The 27,284-nt window shown below is 38.2% G+C and overlaps 1 protein-coding gene across 6 annotated transcripts in view; it reads right to left on the bottom strand.

Annotated features, from left to right (window-relative positions):
• SVEP1 (sushi, von Willebrand factor type A, EGF and pentraxin domain containing 1) overlaps positions 1-27,284 on the bottom strand; it is a 192,873-nt gene that overhangs the window by 96,804 nt on the left and 68,785 nt on the right. For all 6 annotated transcript variants that reach the window (XM_045882897.3, XM_045882896.3, XM_045882895.3 and 3 more), the window contains 9 exons: positions 26,942-27,121; positions 21,037-21,234; positions 18,408-18,526; positions 16,469-16,598; positions 12,961-13,068; positions 11,907-12,038; positions 11,108-11,302; positions 9,652-9,773; positions 7,655-7,763 (listed from right to left, as the gene is read on the bottom strand). In XM_045882897.3, coding sequence (XP_045738853.2) covers positions 7,655-7,763; positions 9,652-9,773; positions 11,108-11,302; positions 11,907-12,038; positions 12,961-13,068; positions 16,469-16,598; positions 18,408-18,526; positions 21,037-21,234; positions 26,942-27,121 — 1,293 coding nt within the window. The remainder of the gene's footprint in view (positions 1-7,654; positions 7,764-9,651; positions 9,774-11,107; positions 11,303-11,906; positions 12,039-12,960; positions 13,069-16,468; positions 16,599-18,407; positions 18,527-21,036; positions 21,235-26,941; positions 27,122-27,284) is intronic.

Raw genomic sequence — 27,284 nt, forward strand, 5'->3', positions numbered from 1 at the left:
AAAAAAGCATGGAAGTTATTAGAGAAACCCTTTTTGGAGAAGTAAAAGAACTAAAAGCTAACCAAGTCGAAATCAAAAAGGCTATTAATGAGGTGCAATCAAATATGGGGGCACTAACTGCTAGGATAAATGAGGCAGAAGAGAGAATCAGTGATATAGAAGACAAAATGATGGAAAATAAAGAAGCTGAGGAAAAGAGAGATAAACAACTACTGGATCATGAGGGCAGAATTCGAGAAATAAACGAAACCATAAGACGAAACAACATTAGAATAATTGGGATCCCAGAAGAAGAAGAAAGAGAGAGAGGGGCAGAAGGTATATTGGAGCAAATTATAGCAGAGAATTCCCTAATTTGGGGAAAGAAACAGGCATCAAAATCCAGGAGGCACAGAGAACCCCTCTCAAAATCAATAAAAATAGGTCAACACCACCCTGACATCTAATAGTAAAACTTACGAGTCTCAGAGACAAAGAGAAAATCCTGAAAGCAGCTCGGGAGAAGAGATCTGTAACCTACAATGGTAGAAACATTAGATTGGCAACATACCTATCCACAGAGACCTGGCAGGCCAGAAAGGACTGGCAGGATATATTCAGAGCACTAAATGAGAAAAATATGCAGCCAAGAATACTATATCCAACTAGGCTGTCATTGAAAATAGAAGGAGAGATAAAAAGCTTCCAGGACAAACAAAAACTAAAGGAATTTGCAAACACGAAACCAGCCCTACAAGGAATATTGGAAGGGGTCCTCTAAGCAAAGAGAGAGCCTAAAAGCAACATAGACCAGAAAGGAACACAGGCAATATACAGTAACAGTTACCTTATAGGTAATACAATGGCACTAAATTCATATCTTTCAATAGTTACCCTGAATGTAAATGGGCTAAGTGCCCCAATCAAAAGACACAGGCTATCAGATTGGATTAAAAAACAAGACCCATCGATATGCTGTCTGCAAGAGACTCATTTGAGACCCAAAGACACCCCCAGATTGAAAGTGAGGGGGTGGAAAACCATTTACCATGCTAATGGACACCAAAAGAAAGCTGGGGTGGCAATCCTTATATCAGACAAATTAGACTTTAAACCAAAGACTGTAATAAGAGATGAGGAAGAACACTATATCCTACTTAAAGGGTCTATCCAACAAGATCTAACAATTGTAAATATCTATGCCCCTAACATGGGAGCAGCCAATTATATAAGGCAATTAATAACAAAAGCAAAGAAACACATTGACAACAATACAATAATAGTGGGGGACTTTAACACCCCCCTCACTGAAATGGACAGATCATCTAAGCAAAAGATCAACAAGGAAATAAAGACTTTAAATGACACACTGGACCAAATGGACTTCACAGACATATTCAGAACATTCCATCCCAAAGCAACGGAATACACATTCTTCTTTAGTGCCCATGGAACATTCTCCAGAATAGATCACATCCTAGGTCATAAATCAGGTCTCAACCGGTACCAAAAGATTGGGATCATTCCCTGCCTATTTTCAGATCACAGTGCTTTGAAACTAGAACTCAATCACAAAAGGAAAGTCTGAAAGAAATCAAATACATGGAGGCTAAAGAGCATTCTACTAAAGAATGAATGGGTCAAACAGGAAATTAAAGAAGAATTAAAAAAATTCATGGAAACCAATGAAAATGAAAACATAACTATTCAAAATCTTTGGGATGCAGCAAAGGCAGTCCTAAGAGGAAAGTATATAGCAATACAAGCCTTTCTCAAGAAACAAGAAAGGTCTCAAGTACACAACCTAAGCCTACACCTAAAGGAGCTCGAGAAAGAACAGCAAATAAAGCCTAAACCCAGCAGGAGAAGAGAAATCATAAAGATCAGAGCAGAAATCAATGAAATAGAAACTAAAAGAACAGTAGAACAGATCAACGAAACTAGGAGCTGGTTCTTTGAAAGAATTAACAAGATTGATAAACCCCTGGCCAGACTTATCAAAAAGAAAAGAGAAATGACCCAAATCAACAAAATCATGAATGAAAGAGGAGAGATCACAACCAACACCAAAGAAATACAAACAATTATAAGAACATATTATGAGCAACTCTATGCCAGCAAATTAGATAACCTGGAAGAAATGGATGCATTCCTAGAGATGTATCAACTACCAAAACTGAGCCAGGAAGAAATAGAAAACTTGAACAGACCTATAACCACTAAGGAAATTGAAGCAGTCATCAAAAATCTCCCAACAAACAAAAGCCCAGGGCCAGATGGCTTCCCAGGGGAATTCTACCAAACATTTAAAGAAGAATTAATACCTATTCTTCTGAAACTGTTCCAAAAAATAGAAATGGAAGGAAAACTTCCAAACTCGTTTTACGAGGCCACCATTACCTTGATCCCAAAACCAGACAGAGACCCCATCAAAAAGGAGAATTACAGACCAATATCCTTGATGAACATGGATGCAAAAATTCTCACCAAAATACTAGCCAATAGGATCCAACAGTACATTAAAAGGATTATTCACCACGACCAAGTGGGATTTATCCCTGGGCGGCAAGGTTGGTTCAACATCTGCAAATCAATCAACATGATACAATACATTAACAAAAGAAAGAACAAGAATCATATGATCCTCTCAATAGATGCAGAAAAAGCATTTGACAAAGTACAGCATCCTTTCTTGATCAAAACTCTTCAGAGTATAGGCATAGAGGGTACATACCTCAATATCATAAAAGCCATCTATGAAAAACCTACAGCGAATATCATTCTCAATGGGGAAAAACTGAGAGCTTTCCCCCTAAGATCAGGAACGCGGCAGGGATGTCCACTATCACCGCTGCTATTCAACATAGTATTAGAAGTCCTAGCTACAGCAATCAGACAACAAAAAGAAATCAAAGGCATCCAAATCGGCAAAGAAGAAGTCAAACTCTCCCTCTTTGCAGATGATATGATACTTTATGTGGAAAACCCAAAAGACTCCACCCCAAAACTGCTAGAACTCATATAGGAATTCAGTAAAGTGGCAAGATATAAAATCAGTGCACAGAAATCAGTGGCATTCCTATACACCAACAATAAGACAGAAGAAAGAGAAATTAAGGAGTCGATCCCATTTACAACTGCACCCAAAACCATAAGATACCCAGGAATAAATCTAACCAAAGAGGCAAAGGATCTGTACTCAGAAAACTATAAAATACTCATGAAAAAAACTGAGGAAGACACAAAGAAATGGAAAAACATTCCATGTTCATGGATTGGAAGAACAAGTATTGTGAAGATGTTAATGCTACCTAGAGCAATCTACACATTCAATGCAATCCCCATCAAAATACCATCCACTTTTTTCAAAGAAATGGAACAAATAATCCTAAAATTTGTATGGAACCAGAAAAGACCTCGAATAGCCAGAGGAATGTTGAAAAAGAAAAGCAAAGTTGGCGGCATCACAATTCTGGACTTCCAGCTCTATTACAAAGCTGTCATCGTTAAGACAGTATGGTACTGGCACAAAAACAGACACATAGATCAATGGAACAGAATAGAGAGCCCAGAAATGGACCCTCAACTCTATGGTCAACTAATCTTCGACAAAGCAGGAAAGAATGTCCAATGGAAAAAAGACAGTCTCTTCAACAAATGGTGTTGGAAAAATTGGACAGCCACATGCAGAAGAATGAAACTGGACCATTTCCTTACACCACAAACAAAAATAGACTCCAAATGGTTGAAAGGCCTTAATGTGAGACAGGAGTCCATCAAAATCCTAAAGGAGAACACAGGCAGCAACCTCTTTGACCTCAGCCGCAGCAACTTCTTCCTAGAAACATCGCCAAAGGCAAGGGAAGCAAGGGCAAAAAATGAACTATTGGGACTTCATCAAGATAAAAAGCTTTGCAAAGCGAAGGAAACAGTCAACAAAACCAAAAGACAACCGACAGAATGGGAGAAGATATTTGCAAATGACATGTCAGATAAGGGGCTAGTATCCAAAATCTATAAAGAACTTACCAAACTCAACACCCAAAGAACAAAGAATCCAATCAAGAAATGGGCAGAAGACATGAACAGACATTTTTCCAAAGAAGACATCCAAATGGCCAACAGACACATGAAAAAGTGCTCAACATCGCTCAGCATCAGGGAAATCCAAATCAAAACCTCAATGAGATACCACCTCACACCAGTCCAAATGGCTAAAATGAACAAGTCAGGAAATGCCAGATGTTGGCGGGGATGCGGAGAAAGGGGAACCCTCCTACACTGCTGGTGGGAATGCAAGCTGGTGCAGCCACTCTGGAAAACAGTATGGAGGTTCCTCAAAAAGTTGAAAATAGAGCTACCCTACGACCTAGCAATTGCACTACTGGGTATTTGCCCCAAAGATACAAAAGTAGGGATCCGAAAGGGTACGTGCACCCCGATGTTTATAGCAGCAATGTCCACAATAGCCAAACTGTGGAAAGAGCCAAGATGTCCATCGACAGATGAATGGATAAAGAAGATGTGGTATATATACATACAGTGAAATATTATGCAGCCATCAAAAGGAATGAGATCTTGTCATTTGCAACGACGTGTTTGGAACTGGAGGGTATTATGCTGAGTGAAATAAGTCAAACAGAGAAAGACATGTATCATATGACCTCACTGATATGAGGAATTCTTAATCTCAGGAAACAAACAGGGTTGCTGGAGTGGGGGGTGGGGTGGGAGGGATGGGGTGACTGGGTGATAGACACTGGGGAGGGTATGTGCTCTGGTAAGTGCTGTGAATTGTGCAAGACTGTTGAAACTCAGATCTGTACCTCTAAAACAAATAATGCAATATATGTTAAGAAAAAAAAAAGAAGAAGAAGATAGCAGAGGGGAAGAATGAAGGGGGGAAATCGGACGGGGAGACAAACCACGAGAGACAATGGACTCTTAAAAACAAACTGAGGGTTCTAGAGGGGAGGAGGTTATGGAACATGGTCATGGAACACTACATCTAAAACTAATGATGTAATCTATGGTGATTAACATAACAATAAAAAATTAAAAAAAAACAGATGAGGCAAGACAAAAAACTTTTTGATTACCTACAATTCCACCATATAGAAATAATGCCTAGAACATTTTAGGCAAGATTTTCTTCTATGAATATATAAACACACACATATATGTTAATGCATACATAGATACATGAATCACTGGAATAGAAATAAACATACCATACCTTTAACAAACGATTATACTATGTGTATATTATTTAGTAATCTTTCTCTAATTTTCTCAATGATATATTATGGCATTTCTGTGTCAAATGGTTTCATAATATTCTCTTCTATGGCTATACCACAAACTAACCAGGTTTCTCTTTCCAAACTTTTAGGTTATTTCAAAATTCTAGAACATCCTTGTGCATAGAGGATTTCATAAAATGTAAGGCACCATCAATGAGAAGATATATTCCAATTTCAGAGATGTCCAAATAAAAATGTACACCTTAGAATTTATAAAATGTAGTATATCTCTGCATACTGGCATGATTTTTATCTTGAGAAATATTCTTAGAATTAGATTTCTGGGTTTGAGTTTTTTTCATCTTTTTGATACATATTGTCAATTGCTCTTCAATTTCTCCCCTGCATACAATCTATGAGTATGATTTTTTTTCTTATACTCTTGCCAATTTGGGGTATTATGATTCTTATTTGAATTTGTTAATCTGACAGGTCAAAAAGGGCATCTCATTTTAGTTTTAACTTGAATTACATGACTATTATGAAGTCAAACCATTTTAATATATTTATTGGCCCTTTGTTTTTAATACGTTATGACTTGCCAAGGTGTTGTTTGAAATATTACGCTAATTTTGTGACTCCCTACTATAAAGATATTCAAGGAGGAAGACTTATCTCTTAAGATCAATTGTACCACGTGTCCACATATGATTCTAAGAAACTGCCCTTTTGATCCTTATTAGATGACAAATATCACCCATCTCAAAGCCTTATGATGACACCTGACTCCCTCTAGGTGCATCCTTATACCCTCAACAATCTGCCTCAATAATCTGGGAGGGGAAGCCTGTGTCATGTGTGACAGAAGAGTCATTATTATTCTAGACAAGCCACTGCCAACGCCACTTCACGTTTTTCTAACACTTTAACGTCCAAAATTTTCACTGAGAAGTTTTACATAACAGTTAAAAATGGAAAAAAAGTCTACCAGTAGGAAATTGTTTACATAAGTTATGGCAAATTGACTGATTAATATGTGGCCACTGAAATTGAAGTATAATATTTAGTGACAGAAAAATGTCCTCAATATAATGTTAACTAAAAATTCAAGTTTACAAAGTAGTATGGGCGTATATACATACGTATGTACAGTTATATGTATATATGTTAATGTATATATAGTAATACATATATTAGTATATTAACAATTATTTATGGGATTGTGTGGGTTATCTTGATTTCCTTCTTTGGGTTTTAGCATTTTTCCAATTTTTGCAATAAACATATGCAGAAATATTTTTTAAAATTTAAAAAGTATAAAGCAAATGTCAACATCACTCTAAATGCTAAGTCACTAAAAATATTATGCATATGATTAGTGTCAGAAACAAAAAGGATGTCTGCTGTAATGTCAATTAATATTGTCTCAGATAACCTTCCAAGGACTTTAGGTGTACTTGTACTTATTCATTTAATCCTGAGAATGGCCCTATGAGTTCAGTACTCTCATATATATACATATACCCATTTTTATAGGTGAGGAAACTGAGGCACAGAGTACAAACTTGCTTAAGACCACACAGCTAATAGGTGGTAGAGCCAGAATTTGGACATAAGAAGTTGGTCTTAGAGTCCATGTGCTTAACCATGACACTATTTTGTTATCGCTATTATTATTTTTTTTTGAGAGGGAAAGAGAAAGGGGGGAGAGGGAGAGGGAGAGAGACTTTTAAGCAGGCTCCGTGCCCAGTGTGGACCCCAACACAGGGCTCAGTCTCACAAGCCTGAGATCATAACCTGAGCCGAAATCAAGGGTCAGACGCTTAACTGACTGAACCACCCAGGCACCCCCATCACTATTATATTTAAAAATATTATTCTGGAAGTGTTGGACAGTTTTATAACAATGCAATAAAAATGACAAATATAATTACTAGAAAGGTGGATGATTTTACTAATGAAAGACCCAACTGTGACTACTGAAATCTTCCAGAAATATTAAGGCAGTAAGCTAAATGGCCAGCTACACCAGCAAACAAATCACATACCACAGTTAGAAATAACCTTAATAAAAATGCTCAGAGATAATATGGAGAAAACATGAAAATCCAATTAGAAGGTATATCAGACTCGAATAGATTGCATCTAAATATATTCTGGGTGAGAAATCTGAATATTTTACATGTGTAACTATTTTAAATTAATGGCTTAATTATAATTTAAATTGAATGCCATATAAAAATTGCTTTGGTACTATTCTAAGATATATCAATAATAAAATTTCACAATCATAATGTGACTTTATTTTTCTTAGTTTTTATCATCTCAAGAGTTTTGGTTTAAAAAAAGTTTTTCTAGTTTGCCCCACTCTTCTGGACTTATTTTATTTTGCAGATCAATCTTGCAATCTTGACACTGCATAATTTAATTACCAATTGCAAAGCCATTTTCATAGTCATAATTGTATTCGAGGCAATATTTTTTGGTCAGGTCCTCTAATCTGCAATCAATGTCCTCAGCATCACTACAAAATGATGGGACCTGCAAATAAAAAATGAAGAGTATGAAATGTAAATTGCACCTCTATGTGCTCTGGATAAGCCCTTTGTTCTGTTGGACTTCACATCTCTCTCTATTGGAGGGAGGAGAGGACTAGAGCTCTGCATGCTCCTGGACAGACTCCCGCCCCTCATCCACACCCTCTCCTAAGGCCTCCAGTGCTTGTGGACCACCAGAATTAGTTTCAGTCCCTTTTTCTCTGTGCATGTCACTGATCCCCAGAAGCCCAGGACCCCAGCATATCTCTTGTCTCTGAACTTTCACCCCTAACGGCTCTTTAGATCCCTTTTCTCTGACTCTATCTCCCACCCATCTCTAAGTCCTCAGAACCTCCTCTGTCCTCTGGAACTCCCAGTCATCAGTGAATCTCCTATTATTTTTTTCACCTCTCTTTATGGTCCCTTCATCTTTGCTCTCAATGACACCCCACTTCCCAGTTTTCTTAAACTGTGGGTGTGGAGGTGGAGGAAGTATTTTCCTCACTCTTCCCTGCTGTTTCCAGATCATGCTCCCGTATCCCTCCTGAGAGCCTCACAGTCCTGAAGTTCATGGTATAGAAGGTGGCCCCTCTGTGTGTCAGCCACCTACAACCTTTCCCCATTCTGCATCACCCCCTCATTCCAAGAACATCCAGTAACTGTCCCTGTTATAATTCTTGGTGATTTCTATATTCACCTAGCTAATCCTTCCTTCACCTTGGCTTCTCACTTCCTTTTCCCCCTCTCCTCCAGTCTTCCAGCCTTACTTTGTTCCTTGCTGTCATGGTCATACCTCAGACCTTGTCATTACCAATAACTGCACCCTCTCCTACTCTCGGAAGTCTTTGACTTCATCAGATTTATAATCCATGGACCCTACCACCTCTTCACTGTCTCTCAGTCCGATGTCTTCACCTCCTTGTTTATCCGTCTTAGAGTCTATAGCTCATCACCAGGAATCACTCCCTCACGTGCACCCACTTCCATCGTTTGTCTGTAGAACCCATAACCCTAGTTAAACTAATTGCTCTGCTTTCTCTTCACATGCACTCGTGTGGTTAATTACAGCTTGAGAGAAAATACAATCCTGCTTCCTGCCAATCCTACCACCTTTCTTTAGCACATTCATTTGTGCTTTCCTAAAAATTATTTTACACCATCAACTCCCTTTCCAAACCTCAACAACTCCTCCCCATCCTTACTCTCTCAGCTGATCACTCTGCCTCTTTTTTCCACTGAGAAAATAGAAGTCAGAAAAAATCCTTTGACACACTTCTACCACCGTGGGTACCCACTTGTGCATCCGTGTCCCTGCGTACCCTACTTCCTTGGCTCCCCTCTTTCTCTCACACTGGACATCAAATCTATTACCACTGAATCTACCCCTAGCATCTATCCAAAATCTAAGCTGACTACTCTGTTAGGGATACAAATACGTATATAACACATTTCCTTTGAGATGCTCAACACAAGTTAAATACATTGTTTTGCTTTCCTACAAACAGTGAAAGAATCCTAAACAAAAATGAATGAAAAAGAAAATCCTTTCAATGTTCAATTATCTCATCATAAAATAAATACAGTCTACAATGGCATTTTTGTCATACTTTAAATAACAAAGCAGACATTTTCAAACCACATGGACCCCACACTTCTCTGGCTTTCTGACTCAGAATGTTTTAAAAAACTCAAAATGTTTTAATAAAGATTCACTTATAATTCATTCCAGAAGTCCAAAACCTATGAGCAATTCTAAATATTAAGAGCAAGTTTGGATTACAGAGAGGTGGGAAATCATCAGGACACGGAATTCCAGTGGCAGGTTACCCTAAGGGGCTATGAAAAGCTCAACGGCATCCTTTAAAATCCGACAAACAATACTGCTGACATACCATTTTCCCCAGGGTAGTCTCAAATGCTTCAGAAAACTTCTTTAACAGATCTGTATCATCACAACGAGTTGCTTTGTACAGCATCTCAAAGGATTTGAACCCATGATTTGCAAAACGTTTTACTGGAAAATGTTAGAGAAAACAGTTTCAGATGGTTAGGTGTTTTCAACACAAAGATTTAATTGTCTTTGGAATAAATGTAGCTTAGGACTTTGATTCTAAAATGATTTGTGGGATTTCTATAAAAACAAAAGATGACAGTTAAGAAAAATTTCTAGGCATTAACTGATCGTAATAAACCATGAGTCAAGTAGCACTGTACCCAGTTATCCAGTGATGAGGTTTGCTTTGATATATTATTCTTTAGCTTGCAATCACATTAAGAAAATAAACACTTAAGGGAAAAAGAGATTTAAACATTTTTAAATTATATTTCTGGGAATTTTTGAAAAATCCTGCCTTGGTCAAAGATATCTTTTATGTTTACATAAATTTGTATCATATATGTTTCTATTATATTTTTAACCAATATACACTGAAAATTATCTAAATATGATGGACAATCATAATCCTTGAAAGTGTAATTCCCACAGAGAACTCCTCCTTGGATCAGAAACTTGCATGGTTAGGCACAGCAAGATGTCCCATAATATTCTGAGACAATGACTCCTAATAGCATCAGCATTAAAATACTACTGTCTAAATCTGTGACAGAGGTGATTGATACTGTAGAACTTTTAATTACTACCCAAATTTGTGGAAAAAAATAGCTCAAGTAATTGGGCTTTATTCTTTTTCCAAGACATTGGCATTTAAGCTCCATCTATGGTACTGAATCAAAGATTCATTCCAAAGAATATTTATTTATACCAGACAAAAAACTGGCTATTTTTATAACAATACATATATTTAAGATTATAGAATAGCTCTAAATCTAAATCAGACCTAAAGAGATTGTAACTGATCTTTCCCCATCACATATGATGGATCTTACTTTAAATATAAGCTCCTCTGCAGACTATGAGCCTGTAAGTTCAAGTTTATGGATCAAGAACAACATGCTGACAAGTCTATTTCTGGTAGAAACAAGGAGAGGGCCAAGATGGGTTTGCCTTAAAAGGAATCTTGTCCTGTAGCAATCAATAACCAGACTCTGATGGGCTAACATTTTAAATCAAGGGCTGAACATTTCTCTTATTCACAAACATTTCAAATTCATGAACCATCTTTTAAGTAAGCTCTATGCCCAGTGTGGTGCTCAAACTCATGACCCCAAGATCAAGAGTTGCATGCTCTACTAAGTGAGCCAGCCAGGTGCCCCTCATGGCACCATTTTTCACTCATGAAACCCAATCCCTATAGTAAGGCATTTTCCTCTTAAATGCTCAGAAATGTACACACACGCAAACCCACACACACACATATGAAAGGAGTCCAGGAAGAAATTAAAACTTACTAGCACAGTCTGGCCATTCAGTGGAGTATGGTGGCTTCCAGATTCCATCTTCATAAGCACAGTAATACTTCTCAGTAGACCCTTCTGTGAAATCATAGCCCTCCGAGCAACTTAATGTGCAGTTAACTCCAGCACTATCTTGAGTGCATATAAAATCCCCATTCACAGGTGTAAATGGAACTTCACAGGGAGAAGCTGCATAAAAAAAAGTACAATTATTTACAGTGGTATAAACAATATAATTAATATAAATTAAATTCTATGAGTCTAAGCTGAATTTTGAAAAGGACTCCTCCTGTCCACCAGCATTCCTAGAAAAACTTTCATCATAAATCCTTAGTGCGGGAACATGACAACATATGCCTCTTGGTTCCTAGGTGGGCACAGCTGAAAAGCTGTACCTCTGTATGATTAGAGGCTGTGCATATATTTTATAAATGCTAAGTTATTTCTGATTTGGGGTTGTTATTTGTGGCCTTCCTATAATAAGAGTGAAAACTAGATAGCATTATGTAGCAAGCATATTTTCAGAGTCTGTCTCCTCAGCTCTTCAAAATTATGACAGTAACATTTTGTACTTTTAGTGAAAATGTTAATGACATGTTAATTAAAGACTACTCTTGAAGAAAATATTTCTATGTATCATGAGGTGAAGCAATTACAATGAGAAACGTAAAAAAGATCTGTCAGTATACTTACTTTACGAATCTACTGCACACAGTCCATTTTCTCTCACAAAATATAGTAATTACATATGGCAAATGTCAACTAGATTTCCGGAGGTTTATGAAGAGAATACCTTTTATGACAATGTGGATGTCACAGCTTCTGTTATTGCCCGAGGGATCAGTGGCTGTATACCGTACTATAGTCTCCCCGTGAGGGAGAAGGTCTCCTGGTGAATGGCTCCTGGTGATGAACAATACGGCCCCTAGAGAGGAAAGAAGGGACCTAGTTTTGGGGTGACTGGTGTGCAGTCACTTTATCAGTTCCTGTATTTGATTTGAATTTTCATTTTCTCTTTATACAAACCAGCTGGGCATTCAATTTATGTTGATTTGGTCACCAGTAAAAAAATAAAAGATGCAATACTTATGCTGTAACATAGAAGTATTAGACTCAAAAACCACATCAGAATAAGGCATTCTTGCTAAATAAATGATTTTCCTTGAGTAGATCAGTCTATTGGCATATTGGAAAATTTTAAAAATTCTTTACTTAAATTCAATTTAGTTAATATATACGATATTATTAGTTTGAGGGGTAGAATTCAGTGATTCATCAGTTGTATATAATACCTGGTGCTCATTACATCAAGTGCCCTCCTCATTGCCCATCACCCAATTATCCCTACCCCTCACTCACCAATAGTGGGAATTTAATTAAGAAATTTATTTAATTTGCCTTTTTAATTGTTGCTTACTGGGTTTTAGTGAGACCTTTAACATGAACTTCAACTGTATTTGCTCATTTTTTTTTTCTGCTTTCCTATGAACTTTTCTGATTTTAGGGGCAAATGTTGAAGAAATGAGTATGAATACGAACTCTACTAACGATATTACTAAAATGCATAGTTTATGCCTTCAGGACAATGTAAACATAGAGACTCAATGAATACGTTTAATAAATGTGCACTGGATACTGAATGAAGGGAACCCCATGGATAGGTAAGATTAGTAATATTAAATTATATAATTATCCTAGCATTAAAACATATTACCTTATATGAATATTCATTCTACTTAGACAAGATGCAATTTGCTTTTCATTTCTTTTATCCTTTTTAAAAGCTTTTAAAAATGAAATACAATTCAGTGTTAACCATGCTGACCACAAAGTCTCTGTGTCTGCACCTGAGTTGTCTGAGAACTGAGGCTCATCCCACGTTGCAGGATACTCCTTCTCTGAGACTTGAATCGGAGGTGGGGATCTGCACCAGTCTATGCTAGGTGGTTCTACATCTAAAAAACAGGAAAGCAGAGAAAGAAGTTACAACTGATATTCAAAAATGACAAGGGGGTGTGCAGAAGAGAACTGAAGTCTACTTGTGCTAGCAGAGAACCTTGACCTTGTTAAGCTGGCCCTGGAGCCCCCCTTGACAATGAGATTTGTTGTAATCCTGGTCTCAAGACAAAAGAAAGAGCTGATTCTTGTTATGCTGCCCTCTCCCTGTTAAAGAAGAAATACTAGGTTCCTAAAATCACCCTGAGCACAGCTATGTAAAAGCCAATTCTGGGGGCACCTGGGTGGCTCAGTCGGTTAAGTGTCCAACTCCTGGTTTTGGCTCAGGTCATGATCTCAGGGTTGTGGGATCGAGCCCCTGTGCGGCTCCACGCTCAGCATGGAGTCTGCTTGACATTCTCTCTCCTTCTCCCTCTGCCCCTCCCCCTGATCACTCGCTATCTCTCCTCCCGCCCCCAAGTAAATAAATAAAGTTTTAAAACAAAATAAAAGATTTTTTAAAAAGGCAATTCTGGATGTGGTGGGCATTCCACCCAGAGTAGTTGAGCTGATCGACCAGGAAGTGAAGAGAACCTTCCCAGAGAAGCAGAGGAGTGAAATGACCAAATCTCACGCTAGGCAAATTTAAGGGACTTATCTGAGGTTATTACGCTAGAAGATTGCAATCATATGCATTAAGACCAAGGTATCTCTCTACATGATATACGAAAACACATACTCGGAAATTAAATGAGCTGTTATCTGTGAGGATATATAGATTTCTGTTTTATGCTAAGTCTTTTCTCTTTTCCTCATGCTTGTCATTTCATTAGCGGAGTGCCTTTGGTTTACTACTTTTTGAGACTATAAATTCTGTTGACGCGTGACGAAGTCTCTCTTGCTCACAGTTAGCTTTTCACTGCAGAGCACAGCACCTGGTCCGTAACTCATGCTCAAAAAAAGTTGCTGAATAAAGAAAAACATGAAGAAATGCTCATTGGAGTTCTGTGCACTTGAAGGGTGCTGAATCAAGTCAATTCAGAGTTAAACTGACAAATCTGGCAGCATTTACTATTTTCCCAAAAGAAACTGCAAATAGGTATTTCCAAGATTTTCTAAACTTACCTGATTCTGGACAAACATTTTAAAGCTGAACTGCAGGCACAAGAGAGCACCAAGACTCAGTCAATTACTGTCAAAAGCACGGGAGGTACTGGCGGTCTCCAAAGGAGAGAGAAAGCCTATTTCAGAGCAAGTGAGGCAGCATTCCCTGGAACGCTGAGCAAAAGCATTCCTGCTTCCTCTCACTTATCAGTAAGATACCCACACCCTGTCATCTGAGGAAACGAGAAAATGTGGGCTTTCAAATATTTTCTCTATCTCTCTCTGTCTCTGTCTCTCTCTGCCCCTCCTTCTCTTTCTCCCCCTTTCTCTCACCTTCTCCTGCTCCCTCTTCTTTCCCATTTCATCTCTCTTTCATAATTTGAAAATCCAGTGTCTAGCTAGACCCTTGAGTACACATTTTACATTTCACCAGGCTGACTCTTCATTGTGAAAAATTAAAACTTGGCAAATGCTTGAACCACAGTTCCATGTCTAAAATCACAGTATTATAGAAAACAAATCCAGCATATTTTCATATGACTGGCAAAGTTCATGTTTAAAACAACACTGAACAAGCAATGAAAAAACCTAAGCACTATAAAATGAATTAGGCTGATTTTTACTTGCATCGCTTTTTATCTACTTTTACCCAAACCTGTAATTTCTAAGGTAAGGAGCCAGTCTGATATACATTAGTTATTTCAAGAAGTTATGTAAAATTCTTGAAATAAAATGAATTTAATGTGTTCAATTTTTAAACAAACATATTAAAATATATGAGACGAATATAGCAAAATGTCAATATGTTTATATAGAGCTTAACATGTGTCAGGCACCAGTTCAAATAGTTTATGAATTTTAACTAATTAAAAACCTCACAATAACCCTGTGATGTAATATGTTAATTAATTATATTTTTGGATGAAGAATCTGAGGCACAAAGAGGCTACTGTTCACACTGACTTTAAGTGGGAGAGTGGACTCAGATTGGGCTCAGAGTCTGTGCTCTTGACCACTACAGACTGCTACATATCCTATTTCTCCACGTATTACATCTTGGTGGTGGGTATCTGATATCTACTGAATATCTACTGAATTGATTGAAAATACAAAGACGAATTGGGAGATGGAGCAGCAAACCAGCGCCCCCCAGCCCCCCGAAAAAAGGACTGATCTATAGCAGTGGTTGTAAGGATGAAGAGACTAGGACAGATTTCAGAGACAATAAGTAGATGAAACCAGCAGAACTTGATAACTGATTGGATGTTGGTGATGGAAGGAAAGGAGTCAAGGATGACTTCCAGATTTTTGCCTGGTAGGTAGGTGATTAGCTGTGCCATTTTCTGAGCTGAGAAATATACTAGGTTTGGGTGAGTTTGAAATGCCTGTAAGACATCTACATGGAAAGCTCAGTAGGCAGTTCTATATATTGGTTTGAACTTCAGAAAAGAGACTGAGATAGAAATCTGAAAGTGGTCAGATTTCTATCAAAATCATTGGGAAAACTACAGAATGAGAAAGAGAAGAGGACTAGGCTAGAACCCTGAGGATGAGCCACATTTGAAAGTCGGTCTGAGGAAGAGAAGCCATGTAGGAAAGAGATAAACAAGAAGAAATGAGAACAAAGGGTTGGGGAATCAAGAAAGACTGGTGTCAGATAAGCTAGAGAAGGAGAAAGTTACAATAAGTAGACTGTGGTTAATAATGTAAAATCGAGGGCACCTGGATGGCTCAGTCGGTTACGCGTCTGCCTTTGGCTCAGGTCGTGATCCCAGGGTCCTGGGTTCGAGCCCCACATCGGGCTCCTGCTCGGTGGTGAGTCTGCTTCTCCCTCTCCCTCTGACCCTCGCCCTGCTCATGCTCTCACTCACATGCGCTCTCTTTCTCTCAGATGAATAAATGAAAAATCTTTAAAAAAACTTTTTTTAAAATCTAAGGAAAGATTATGTAAAATAAGAACTAAAAAGTGTGCAGTAGGAGTAACTCTAGAGACAACTGGTAACCCTGGTGACAGTAGTTCATACGAGTGAAGGTGACAAGAGCCAGACACATTGAGTGACTTTGAAAATACATGGCCCTTGAGACAAAACAGATGGCAACCCCTGGGGACTTTTCAAAAGGCTCATATTGGAAGAAATCAAAGAGAGACAGCGATACATAAAGAGTATGTAGGTTTCAGAGAGGGAGGAGCTTGAGCAGGTTTCAAGGCCCATAGGGAGAATCAGTGGGAGGGAGCTGTTGAAGATAAGGGGGCAACAAAGCCCTTGGAGGGCTGGATGATTTTCACAAACCCACCCTAGTAATTTTACGACTTACCAATAACCTTGACATGGAAAGTGCAGCTGGCTTGGTTGCTGGAGAGGTCAACTGCTGTATATGTGATAGCAACATCTCCAATCGGGAAAAGGTAAGGTGGGGTGAAAGCTGGATGAACATGGATTGATACCTTTTAGAGATAAATGAATATTTTGAAAGTTAAAGTTAATAGCAATGGTACTTTTTTTTTTTACTTAAATATTATTAGGAAAGGTGAAATTAAAAACGATACAATATTTCATACATATAGCAAGTAGGAAAAAAAAATCAGGCACAGCCTTTTGTTGTGTTTCCTTCCAGATTATTATTCTATTTACATAGTTTATACAGTTGGTATACATATGAAATGTTGTTCCTTGTTTTTTAAACATAATATCTTTATTTATTTATTTATTTATTTATTTATTTATTTATTTATTTATTTGAGAGAGAGCACATGAGAGTGGGGAGGGTCAGCGGGAGAAGCAGACTCCCCGCCGAGCAGGGAGCCCGATGCGGGACTCGATCCCGGGACTCCAGGATCATGACCTGAGCTGAAGGCAGTCGCTTAACCAACTGAGCCACCCAGGCGCCCCTGCTATTTGTCTTTTAATTTAGGAATTTTCTAAAATACAAATTTAAAAATACTTTTGTAGCCAAATACATTTGTCTTTTCAATTGTACTTTTAAAAAATATTTCAACACACAGGTGCTACATTTAGTGTGAACTCTCATTAGATTCTGAAATATGTCCCTGTATTCTGCTGGGGGGAGAACATTCAATTTCAAAATGGCATATTGGGTTTTATGGTCAGGAAGGACAGAGGACTGTGGGAGCCTGTGGAGGCTTGTTGATGATCCTGATGAAGGTAACAACAATGCATGTTTTCATGGGCCTTTTAATGGAAAGTAGAAACCACACACGATGGACTAATCATTCAACTTGTACATCACCTACAGTCCCTTTAGCCCTAGAAGTCACATTTGCACTTCTAAATTCAGATTTAAAAGTTACCTTGTCCTTAGTTACCTAAAGAAAAATACCATATGAGCTCTATTTAATATGGAATCTAAGAAAACAAAGAAACAAACTCCTAGATACAGAGAACAGGTGATGGTTGTCAGAGGTGAGGGTGGGGGTGGGGGAGGGGGATGAAATAGGGTAAAGGGGGTCACAAAGTACAAACTTCCATTTATAAAATAAATAAATTCTGGGAATGTAATATACAGCATGATCACTACAGTTAATTTTTTAAAAAGCTACCCTAAGTATATTCAACACAACGATCAGAACAGTTTTTGTGTGTGCGTTGTGGCCCCCCACCCTGATAAATCCTGGCTGGCACGATTTATACAAGTTTACATGGAGTTGTGAAAACAATATACCATAAAAGGACCTTAATGTATGTGAATACTAACAGTGTAAATTCAAGGGGAGTTAAATCCTAAATGAATTCCTTTTCTAACAACATCTGATGGATAATTATCTCAAGCTACTGTATATATAATGTTGAAATATTGTATTCTGAGCAAAATACTGTGTTAGAGAAAGCTGACTTAAAAACTGATCTCTCCTTTGTAATATGCGATCATTTAGGGCTCATATTTTAAAAGATATGTTCATAAACAGGAATTTAGATTGTTTCCACATCTTTTTTTCCTTGAAAGATCATCAGAGCCTAGTAAGGGGCAAAGAATTCCTAGTCAAGTAATCTTAGTGGATACATAATACAACAAATCCATGGAATAAGAGTTTGCATTTTAGAGATTTTTATCTGAGATTTCTAGTTAAAAACTCAAGGCTGATCATTCTTCTATCTAATGAGGCATTAATATTTATAAGTACAGTTTATATAGAGAGTACTATCATTAGTGTATTAGTAAATCTTCAATATCATGCATACTTGCAGTGCATTTAGAATCCATTTGAAAAGGATACAAATATTCGCACAAACCTTACCTTTTCCCCAGAGTTGTCTCTAGCTGTTGGGATTTGCCAGGTGATATTAGCGGAGTCTTGCTGTTCCAGAGTCTTAGCCTCTATGTCCTTAGGACAGCTGATTTGAGGAGGCTCCACATCTGACTCAGAAAATGCACAAATCAATGAGTCAATTGATACATAATTCTAAGTCATTTAAGAAAGAGGTAAAAATACGTGAATACTCTGTGACTCATTTTTTACATCCCAATACCGGATTCATTTGGAATACGCGACTGCCTTCAGCATGGCTCATGAGGCCCTTCCTGACCTGGTACCTGCTGACCTCTTAGCTTCATCGCTTATGGTCGCCTGACCGGAACTTACTCTCCATGCTGGATGCTCTCATTTCCATGCAAACTCCATGGTCTTTCTTGCACCTGGGTCTTTGCCCAGGTTCTTTTATGTGCCTGAGTCAATGCCCTCTCCCTTCTTTACCTAGATAACTCCTCCTTGTCCTTTCTCAGCTTAGACACAAGGTCCTCAGGAACTGCTCCCTCCACAGGCCCCCACAGCCCTCCGTCCTTCCTGACCATAAAACTCAACACACCATTTTGAAATTGAATTTTCTCCCCCCCACAGAATTCACATTTGTTGAAGGCCAGGATATCTCTTGTCCCATTGTGTTAAATAGTGCCTGGCATACACCAGAAGCTTGGTAAATATTTTTTAATGAAATAAAGAAACAAAAAATAAATGTTGACTGTGGCTGGAAGGAACTACACTTGAAAACAAGGCTGTCAAGTGGAATTAATTAGCAGTGCTAAAACGCACTGTCAAAACACCAAATTGAAGCCAATGGTATTTTTTTGCAGCATGAAACTCTGCAATACAGATACTGAGTTAGAGGTGGTAACATTAAACATATCCACATCAGTCACTGTAGAGCTAAGTTCTTATCTATAACATAAAAGTACCCTTATTTTAAGTTATGTTAAATTAGGTCTTCTGTAACTTGCAGCTGAATACATCTGAGTTGATAAAATCTGTGTCTCATATCTTCTTGTTTCTTGAAAACTTTATACAATTTATATTTTCTTTTTCTTGGAGGGGCTGATACTTGGACACTTTTCCCCCATAATATACATTAGCATATTGACTCTGAAAATCTAAAAAAGTAGTTGATTTTCCATTCACACTTGAATAACAGCTTAACTGGATTGGGAATTAAAGTTCCTATTTTCTTTCTGTATTCTTTGGACATTGCTATATTTCCTTCTGGCATTTATAGTTGTAAATGAGAAGTATCATGTAAGTCTGGTTCTTGCTTCTTTTGTGCAATTTCTCTTTTCTCTCTGGAAACTGATTTAAGATTTTCTTGTTAAACTCTGGACCTCAGAAAGTTCACCAGTCGTGAAAATATGCCTGCTTTATAATCAGGGGCTATAACTGATCTCACATTTCAAGTTTAGCTCAGAGAAACATCCTTCTATTGATAAGAAAATTCTTCTCTTCCATCCCCTTCCCTCTCTCCTTCTGGAACTCTTTCTTAAATGGACATTGGGGCTTTTTCCTATCATTGCTATCTCTTAACTCCCATCTTTTTGGTTTGATCACTTGGGATATTCAAGTTCGTTGTTTATTATTTTTCCATTCTGAGGGAACTCTCAATTTGGTTCTTCAACAACATCATTTTATTTATCCTTCTCTTAGAGATACTTCTGATGCTTTTACTTTTCCGAACTCTTTCTTGTTCTCAATACCCCCTTTTTCATAGAAGTCTATTCTGGTTGCAAGTAAGATGGCAATGTCCTCCTGTGAAAGTAATGGGATGCGGGTTTCAAATGGCTGATAACTTGATTCTTGGGGCACCTGGGTGGCTCTGTTGGTTAAGTGTCTGACTCTTGGTTTCGGCTTGGGTCATGATCTCAGGGTTATGGGACAGAGCCCTGTGTTGGGCTCCACACTGAGCATGAAGCCTGCTTGGGATTCTCTCTCTCTCCCTCACCCTCTGCCTGTCCCCCACCCTCTAAAAAAACAAAAACAAAGTGCTGATAACTTGATTCTTTTTAAATTCATTCAGTTCCACAGGCTTTATTTTTTTTAAGATATTTATTTATTTATTTATTTATTTATTTATTTATTTATTTATTTATTTAAGAGAGAGGTAGTGGGGAGAGAACATGAGCTGGGGGGAGATGGGGAGGAGCAGAGGAAGAAGCACTCCCCACTGAGCAGGGAGCCCAATGCAGGGCTTAATCCCCAGACTCCAGGATCATTACCTGAGCCAAAGGCAGATGCTTAATAACTGAGCCACCCAGGCGCTCAGTCCCACAAGCTTTATATGGGCCAGAAATTTCTCAGAGATTTTCATCTCCTGATGGAAAACTTAACTGATTTCCAGCTTTAATATCATCCTTATATTTTATTTCTTCTGTCATTGCCTGGATAATATAATTGTATATTATATTGGATTATAACTGGATCATATTATAACTGGACTTTGTAAATCCATCATTTTGAAACAGAAATCCTCACAAAGTAGATTAGGATAACACCTACCACTTTATCATGATTTGCAGCAAAAGCTGCAGGGGGACAGCCCCACACTGTAGCAACATGTCATTATTCAGGAATTTTGTCTTCAACCTGACCAATGTAGGGGAACTACCTTTACACACAGCTGTCTGAACTTTGGCACTCCACTTTCCAGAGGTGGTGCATCTCACTTCTTCTCTGACGCCTGATAAAATGAATCCTCGGTGGCAGCTGAGTTGACAAATCGTCCCAGGTCTGGCGGGCTGCTTGCCACAGCTGGGCGGGGAGGCAATGACACCTCTGGGCTTCTGAAAGGTGGAGCAATGGCGCTCTGTTGTAGGGAAATGAAAGAATGTTATTTGCATTACCACATATTTCAAGAAAAATGTAATTGTGCTGCCTTGAAATTGACATAAGTCACTAAATGATACCTGTTTATGACACTGAACATATGATACATTATAAATAATGCTAAACTATATATCTCTTGTTATCTCATGTTATTTTGTCAGTGTATCAATACCTTGAAACACTTTTTTTTAAGATTTTATTTATGTATTTGGCAGAGAGAGAGCAGGAGAGCACAAGCAGTGGGAGCGGCAGAGGGAGAGGGAGAAGCAGGCCCCCTGTCAAGTAGGGAGCCCGATGCGGGGCTTGATCCCAGGACCCTGGGATCATGACCCGAGCCGAAGGCAGTCGCTTAACCAACTGAGCCACCCAGGCGCCCCAATACCTTGAAAAACTTCTAACTGATATTTTAGTTAATGCCAACTGTGACTTTTATCACTTGCTTGGAGCACCTTCCTTCAGTTTGCAGAACATTTATGGCTCTGAAGTATAAAATAGTAAATTAGGGCGCCTGGGTGGCTCAGTCGGTTAAGCATCTGCCTTCGGCTCAGGTCATGATCCAGGAGTCCCGGTATCGAGTCCGACGTCAGGCTTCCTGCTCAGCGGGGAGTCTGCTTCTCCCTCTCCTTTTGCCCCTCCCCATCCTCATGCTCTCTCTCTCACATTCTCTCTCTCCCTCAAATAAATAAAATCTTTAAAAATAAATGAACTAAAATAGTAAATTAAGAGTCCCTCTTTCATGGATTAAGCAATCAGATTCAGCAGTCTGTCTCCATTTTATGAATTCTTTTGGTTCCATCTTTAAATGAGCACATTATGGGAAGAGTTTTCATTCCCTCCCTCAAATCACTGTGTCAATTTGGGGCCTGGCCCCTTCATGTTATCTTTGGAATAGATGAAGGAGGCAGAATGCAAATAGAATGGAAAATCAAGACTCAGACTTAACGTAGGCTGTGCGTGTGTGTATGTGTGTGTGTGTGTGTGTCCCCACCCATGTGCACATTTATTTGTTTTGTAATGATTCTACTGGCACCACTGCTAGAATCTTTAGTCTATATTTCCCATGTAATAGTTGCTCACATTTACTCAGCATGTAATATGCCAGGCATGATTCCAAGTGCTTTCCGTGTATTGACTGACTTAATCCTATGCACTGAGGGGTACTGTCTTCATTCCCGCTTACAAACAAGAGTGCTGAGGCACAACTATGGGGAAGTCACCCACAGTCAGCATTCTTGAGGTCACCCTGTAGGTATGTGGCAGACTCCCTGAGCTCCAAAACACGTCACCACCATGCCTCCTCCCTGAAATTTCTTTTAAACCCCTGTGCCGGCAAAAGCAATTTTTCCTGAGAAATCGGTTGTTTCTTTCTTTTCGCGCAATACGTGCCAAATGGCTGCCCCGACTTTCTGTTGTGCTGCAATGAAGAGGAAAATCAGAGCCAAATTTGTGGTTCAAATGTAATGACCGTGTGGGACTCAATATCCCTTATTTAGGGATGGTTCTTCACAAATTAAGAAAATTATCATTCTGGCTGTGATAATCATTGGAGATTCTGTTCCCTGTTAATATTCTCTTTTCTATTGTTTGCTTATGTTATTTTGGGTGAACATTATTTAATTTTTATACAGTCTAATCTACTGATTTTATTTCTACCTCTTTTATACTTAAGTTCTGCAATTGGTTAACATTCACAGATTTTAACTATATGCTCGTCTAATTTTTAATGGTTTCATTTTTTTAATTTATATTTTAAAAACTACAAAGGATTGATCTTCGGTGTCTGGTGTGAATTAAAGACACAAGAATTTCATTTTGTTTCATTTGTTTTTCCCAAGGAGCCAGCCAATTTTTCTATATTATAAATTGAATAAATCTTTTCTTCTCAGCTGACCTGCAATGCTTCCTTAGTAATACATGAAACTCATAAGCTTGGGGATCTATTCGGTCATCTTGATCTATACAGCAGTACTTGCAAACTCTTCATTTTTGTAGTTTTAATATATATTTTAAAACCCCGTAGAGCTACTTTCTCTTTACTATTCTTTATCACTCTTCGCTTTCAATCTTATTTTCATGATTTTTGTGTACATATTCTTCCAGATAAGCTCTAGAATCACTTCCTACTTCCAAAAGAGGGGCAAAAAGAACTACTGGGTATTTACCCCAAAGATACAAAAGTAGGGATCCGAAGGGGTACGTGCACCCCGATGTTTATAGCAGCAATGTCCACAATAGCCAAACTGTGGAAAGAGCCAAGATGTCCATCGACAGATGAATGGATAAAGAAGATGTGGTATATATACAATGGAATATTATGCAGCCATCAAAAGGAATGAGATCTTGCCACTTGCAATGACATGGATGCAACTGGAGGGTGTTATGCTGAGCGAAATAAGTCAATCAGAGAAAGACATGTATCATATGACCTCACTGGTATGAGGAAGTCTTAATCTCAGGAAACAAACTGAGGGTTGCTGGAGTGGGGGGTGGGGTGGGAGGGATGGGGTGACTGGGTGATGGACACTGGGGAGGGTATGTGCTCTGGTAAGCGCTGTGAATTGTGCAAGACTGTTGAATCTCAGATCTGTACCTCTGAAACAAATAATGCAATATATGTTAAGAAAAAAAAAAAGAAGAAGAAGAAGAAGGTAGCGGGAGGGGAAGAATGAAGCGGGGGAAATCGAGGGGTAGACGAACCATGAGAGAGGATAGACTCTGAAAAACAAACAGGGTTCTAGAGGGGAGGGGGGTGGGAGGATGGGTTAGCCTGGTGGTGGGTATTGAGGAGGGCACATTCTGCATGGAGCACTGGGTGTTGTGCACAAACAATGAATCATGGAACACTTCATCTAAAACTAATGATGTAATGTATGGGGATTAACATAAGAATAAAAAAAAACTATAAATAAATAAATAAATAAATAAAAAGAAATGTAAAAAAAAAAAAAAGTTCTCCTTCATAAAAATCCGTATCTTTTCTTATATTTCACTCCTTAATTTGCCTGATTTAATTAATTAACTTAATTTAGTGATTTTTTTTTTTGTATGTATGTAGTGGAATCAAAACTAATTTTTACACAAACTTTTCCCCCATTGATTTCTGGAATTTCCTTTATTAAGTGTTGTATTCTTCTGTAAACAAATGTTTGTTTCTGCACCAAATTCATCATGTGTAGCTCCATTGTTCTGTGCATCCTTGTACAATTCATGTTCTATTTTAATTACTGTGGGTTCACAATCTGTCTTATGATGGTGACAGTAAGTTCTCCCTCATTTTACTTCGCGTTCAAAATTTTTCTCTTTTGTACCTGTCTATTCTTCAATACACATTCTATTCATTTCTATCAATTTTTTAAAATCAGAACTTTCACAGTAATTATGGTGGTTGTCAGAATTTGGAGGTGACATTAAGTTGTTCCCCAATAAACTGTAAATAGAGACGCAATTTCCTCTGATAGTTACACAAATCCACCGAGATTTGCATATATTTTAAATCGTTACAGAAATGTGCACAACAATTTTAAGAAGAATTGAGAACAGGAAAACCTTATTAGAGGTATTACTATTGTTAATGAAAGACTGGGTCCCTCAGAAGAGAAGGTGGACAGTCATGGAACCAGGGAAAGAGATGATTCTCAGATGTAAACATTTGTATTTACAAAAAAAATCTAGCCTAAGGAGACAACATCCCAACTAAAGAGGTTTATTGAGATTCACTGTCCCACTATAAAAGCCACCTTTTTTATGGTGATACATCCTTCACCTTCATTTCATTTAATTCTGTGGAATACCTGAAGAAGTGAACTCCCTTTGCTTTGGTTTTATGCAAACTAAGTGTGTTCTTGATTTGGGTGTTCCTGTAGCTTCCCCTACAGGAAAATACCATGCTTGTCTGGCCTAAGTCTTACAGTATTGGTAACAGTAGGTATCTTATTGCTAAAGAACTGAATTTTTGTTTCATAGTAAATTTCATTCTCCTGTCCAGGAGAGATTAATCTCTTCTCAGTATGAGAATATCAGTTTTTCTGAGCTTGCACAGTGAGGGTCAATTCTTGGGCTGTTAAATGAATCCCCCCAGACCCTGGAAGCTCAACCACCTTCCTGGTGATACCTTCCTCTATTATCAACCACAGATCCAATACCAGATTATACTAGAACAAACCTGTAAATCAATTTGGAAGGAACAGACATATTTATAATATCTAGTTTCCCTGTCTTGGGTCCTGGCATATCTCAGTTTATTCCCTACATATAGTTCTTCTTTTTCCTTTTTTTGGAAGTTGGTTATTTTGCTGTGGGAAACAAAGGCAAAAGAAAAAATTAAATTTCCTTACTGCCTACTGACAAGTCCTTGAAACAGGCAGAGTGACATTCCTCTCGGAGCTCAGCTGCCTTGATGTTGATACTTTGCTAAGGGCAAAAGGAATTCTTAGCCTGAACCCCAGGATTCTGTGAGTCTACTTTAATATATAAAAATTCCTTTGGAAACTTCCTTTATCTCTACTCCCCCCCTCCCCAAGATATATGTTAGCAATCATCCTCCAAGCATATGGCCCACTAATAATCATCTGAAGGGTCACATGACTGAGTTTTTACTCAACAATAATAAATCACCTTTCCTAACAATAGCCAGTCCTCTCAGGTTCCTAGAAACCTTGTTTCCAAAATACCTGGGAGACTTGTGCTGTCCCTAACCCCCTCCCAACTTCAAAGTATATAATCAGTCACCCGTCACAACCCCAATGCAGCACTTTCTGCCCACGGGTCCTGTCCCTGTGCTTTAATAAAACCACCTTGTAGCATTGAAGACATCTTAAGAATTCTTTCTTGGCCATCGGCTCTGAACCCCAACACTTCTACATCAATTTAATTATACACCTGCCATGCTCCTAGGTATCCTTAATAAGGATTCACTAAATGGCAGTTACCCTCTCATCATCATTATTATTACCATTGTTATTTGTATCTACAGCATATAAGGAGCAACAAACTGGAAAAGCTCCTGAATTTATTCATTCTGGACCCAATTTCAGGAGTGAGATGTCACAACTCTTCATGAGGGAGAAGGCAAAAAATCTTCCAGTAAAATAGAATGTTACGGTCTATCCTAAGGGTTACTTCATAATCTTGTCCTTTCATCAACAAGGTGAAAGTAACTGGTATTTAAGCAAAGCAAGGGATCACACAGCATTTGCTTTTTTAAAAATCCACCCAAATTGGCCCCAGTTAAAAAAAAAAATCACCATTTAGAGCTATAAACTTCAGTGACTTGGAAAATGGGATTCTGGCATAGAAGTCTTTTTACAGAATAAAGAGGAATAAAACAATGTATTCATTTATGTACCTGTGTCTCTGTGCATCTGTATATATGGAGATATAGTTATTATATTCATTAGAAATCAACTTTTTTTTAAAATTTTTTATTGTTTTGTTAATCACCATACATTACATCATTAGTTTTAGATGTAGTGTTCCATGATTCATTGTTTGTGCATAACACCCAGTGCTCCGTGCAGAACGTGCCCTCTTTAATACCCATCACCAGGCTAACCCATCCTCCCACCTCCTTCCCCTCTAGAACCCGCAGTTTGTTTTTCAATTTTAGTTCTAGGTCTTCACAGAAAAGAGGAGAAATCTGAGAGCAAGAGAAATAAATCACCAAGGGCACCATGCCATCAACGACTTACCCACACACTGGGGTTCTAGGCCATCCCACTGGGCGTTTGCTTGACAGGTAAGCTTAGCACTTCCTTCTAGTGTGTACCCTTCATCACAGGTAACCAAACACACTGTCTTGTAGGACATTTCCCCCATGGAACAGCTGATGCGGCCATGTTTGGGCTGGTGGAGATGAGGACATGTCCGTACTATATAAAATGAAAATAACTAGGTCACATTTTACTAAATAAAGACAAAAACTGTAAGTTTAATAATGCCTACACAAGCAAGAACATACCTTTTCTTAAAATGGCAAATAGTAAATAATGCGCCATTATGTTTTGAGCTTGTGTGGGACGATTAAAAGCAGGT

This window comes from Mirounga angustirostris, unplaced genomic scaffold (genome assembly GCF_029215605.1).
Source record: "Mirounga angustirostris isolate CCGP_5_RB_7025 unplaced genomic scaffold, mMirAng1.0.hap1 SCAF_15, whole genome shotgun sequence".
In the NCBI taxonomy this organism is placed as follows: Eukaryota; Metazoa; Chordata; class Mammalia; order Carnivora; family Phocidae; genus Mirounga; species Mirounga angustirostris.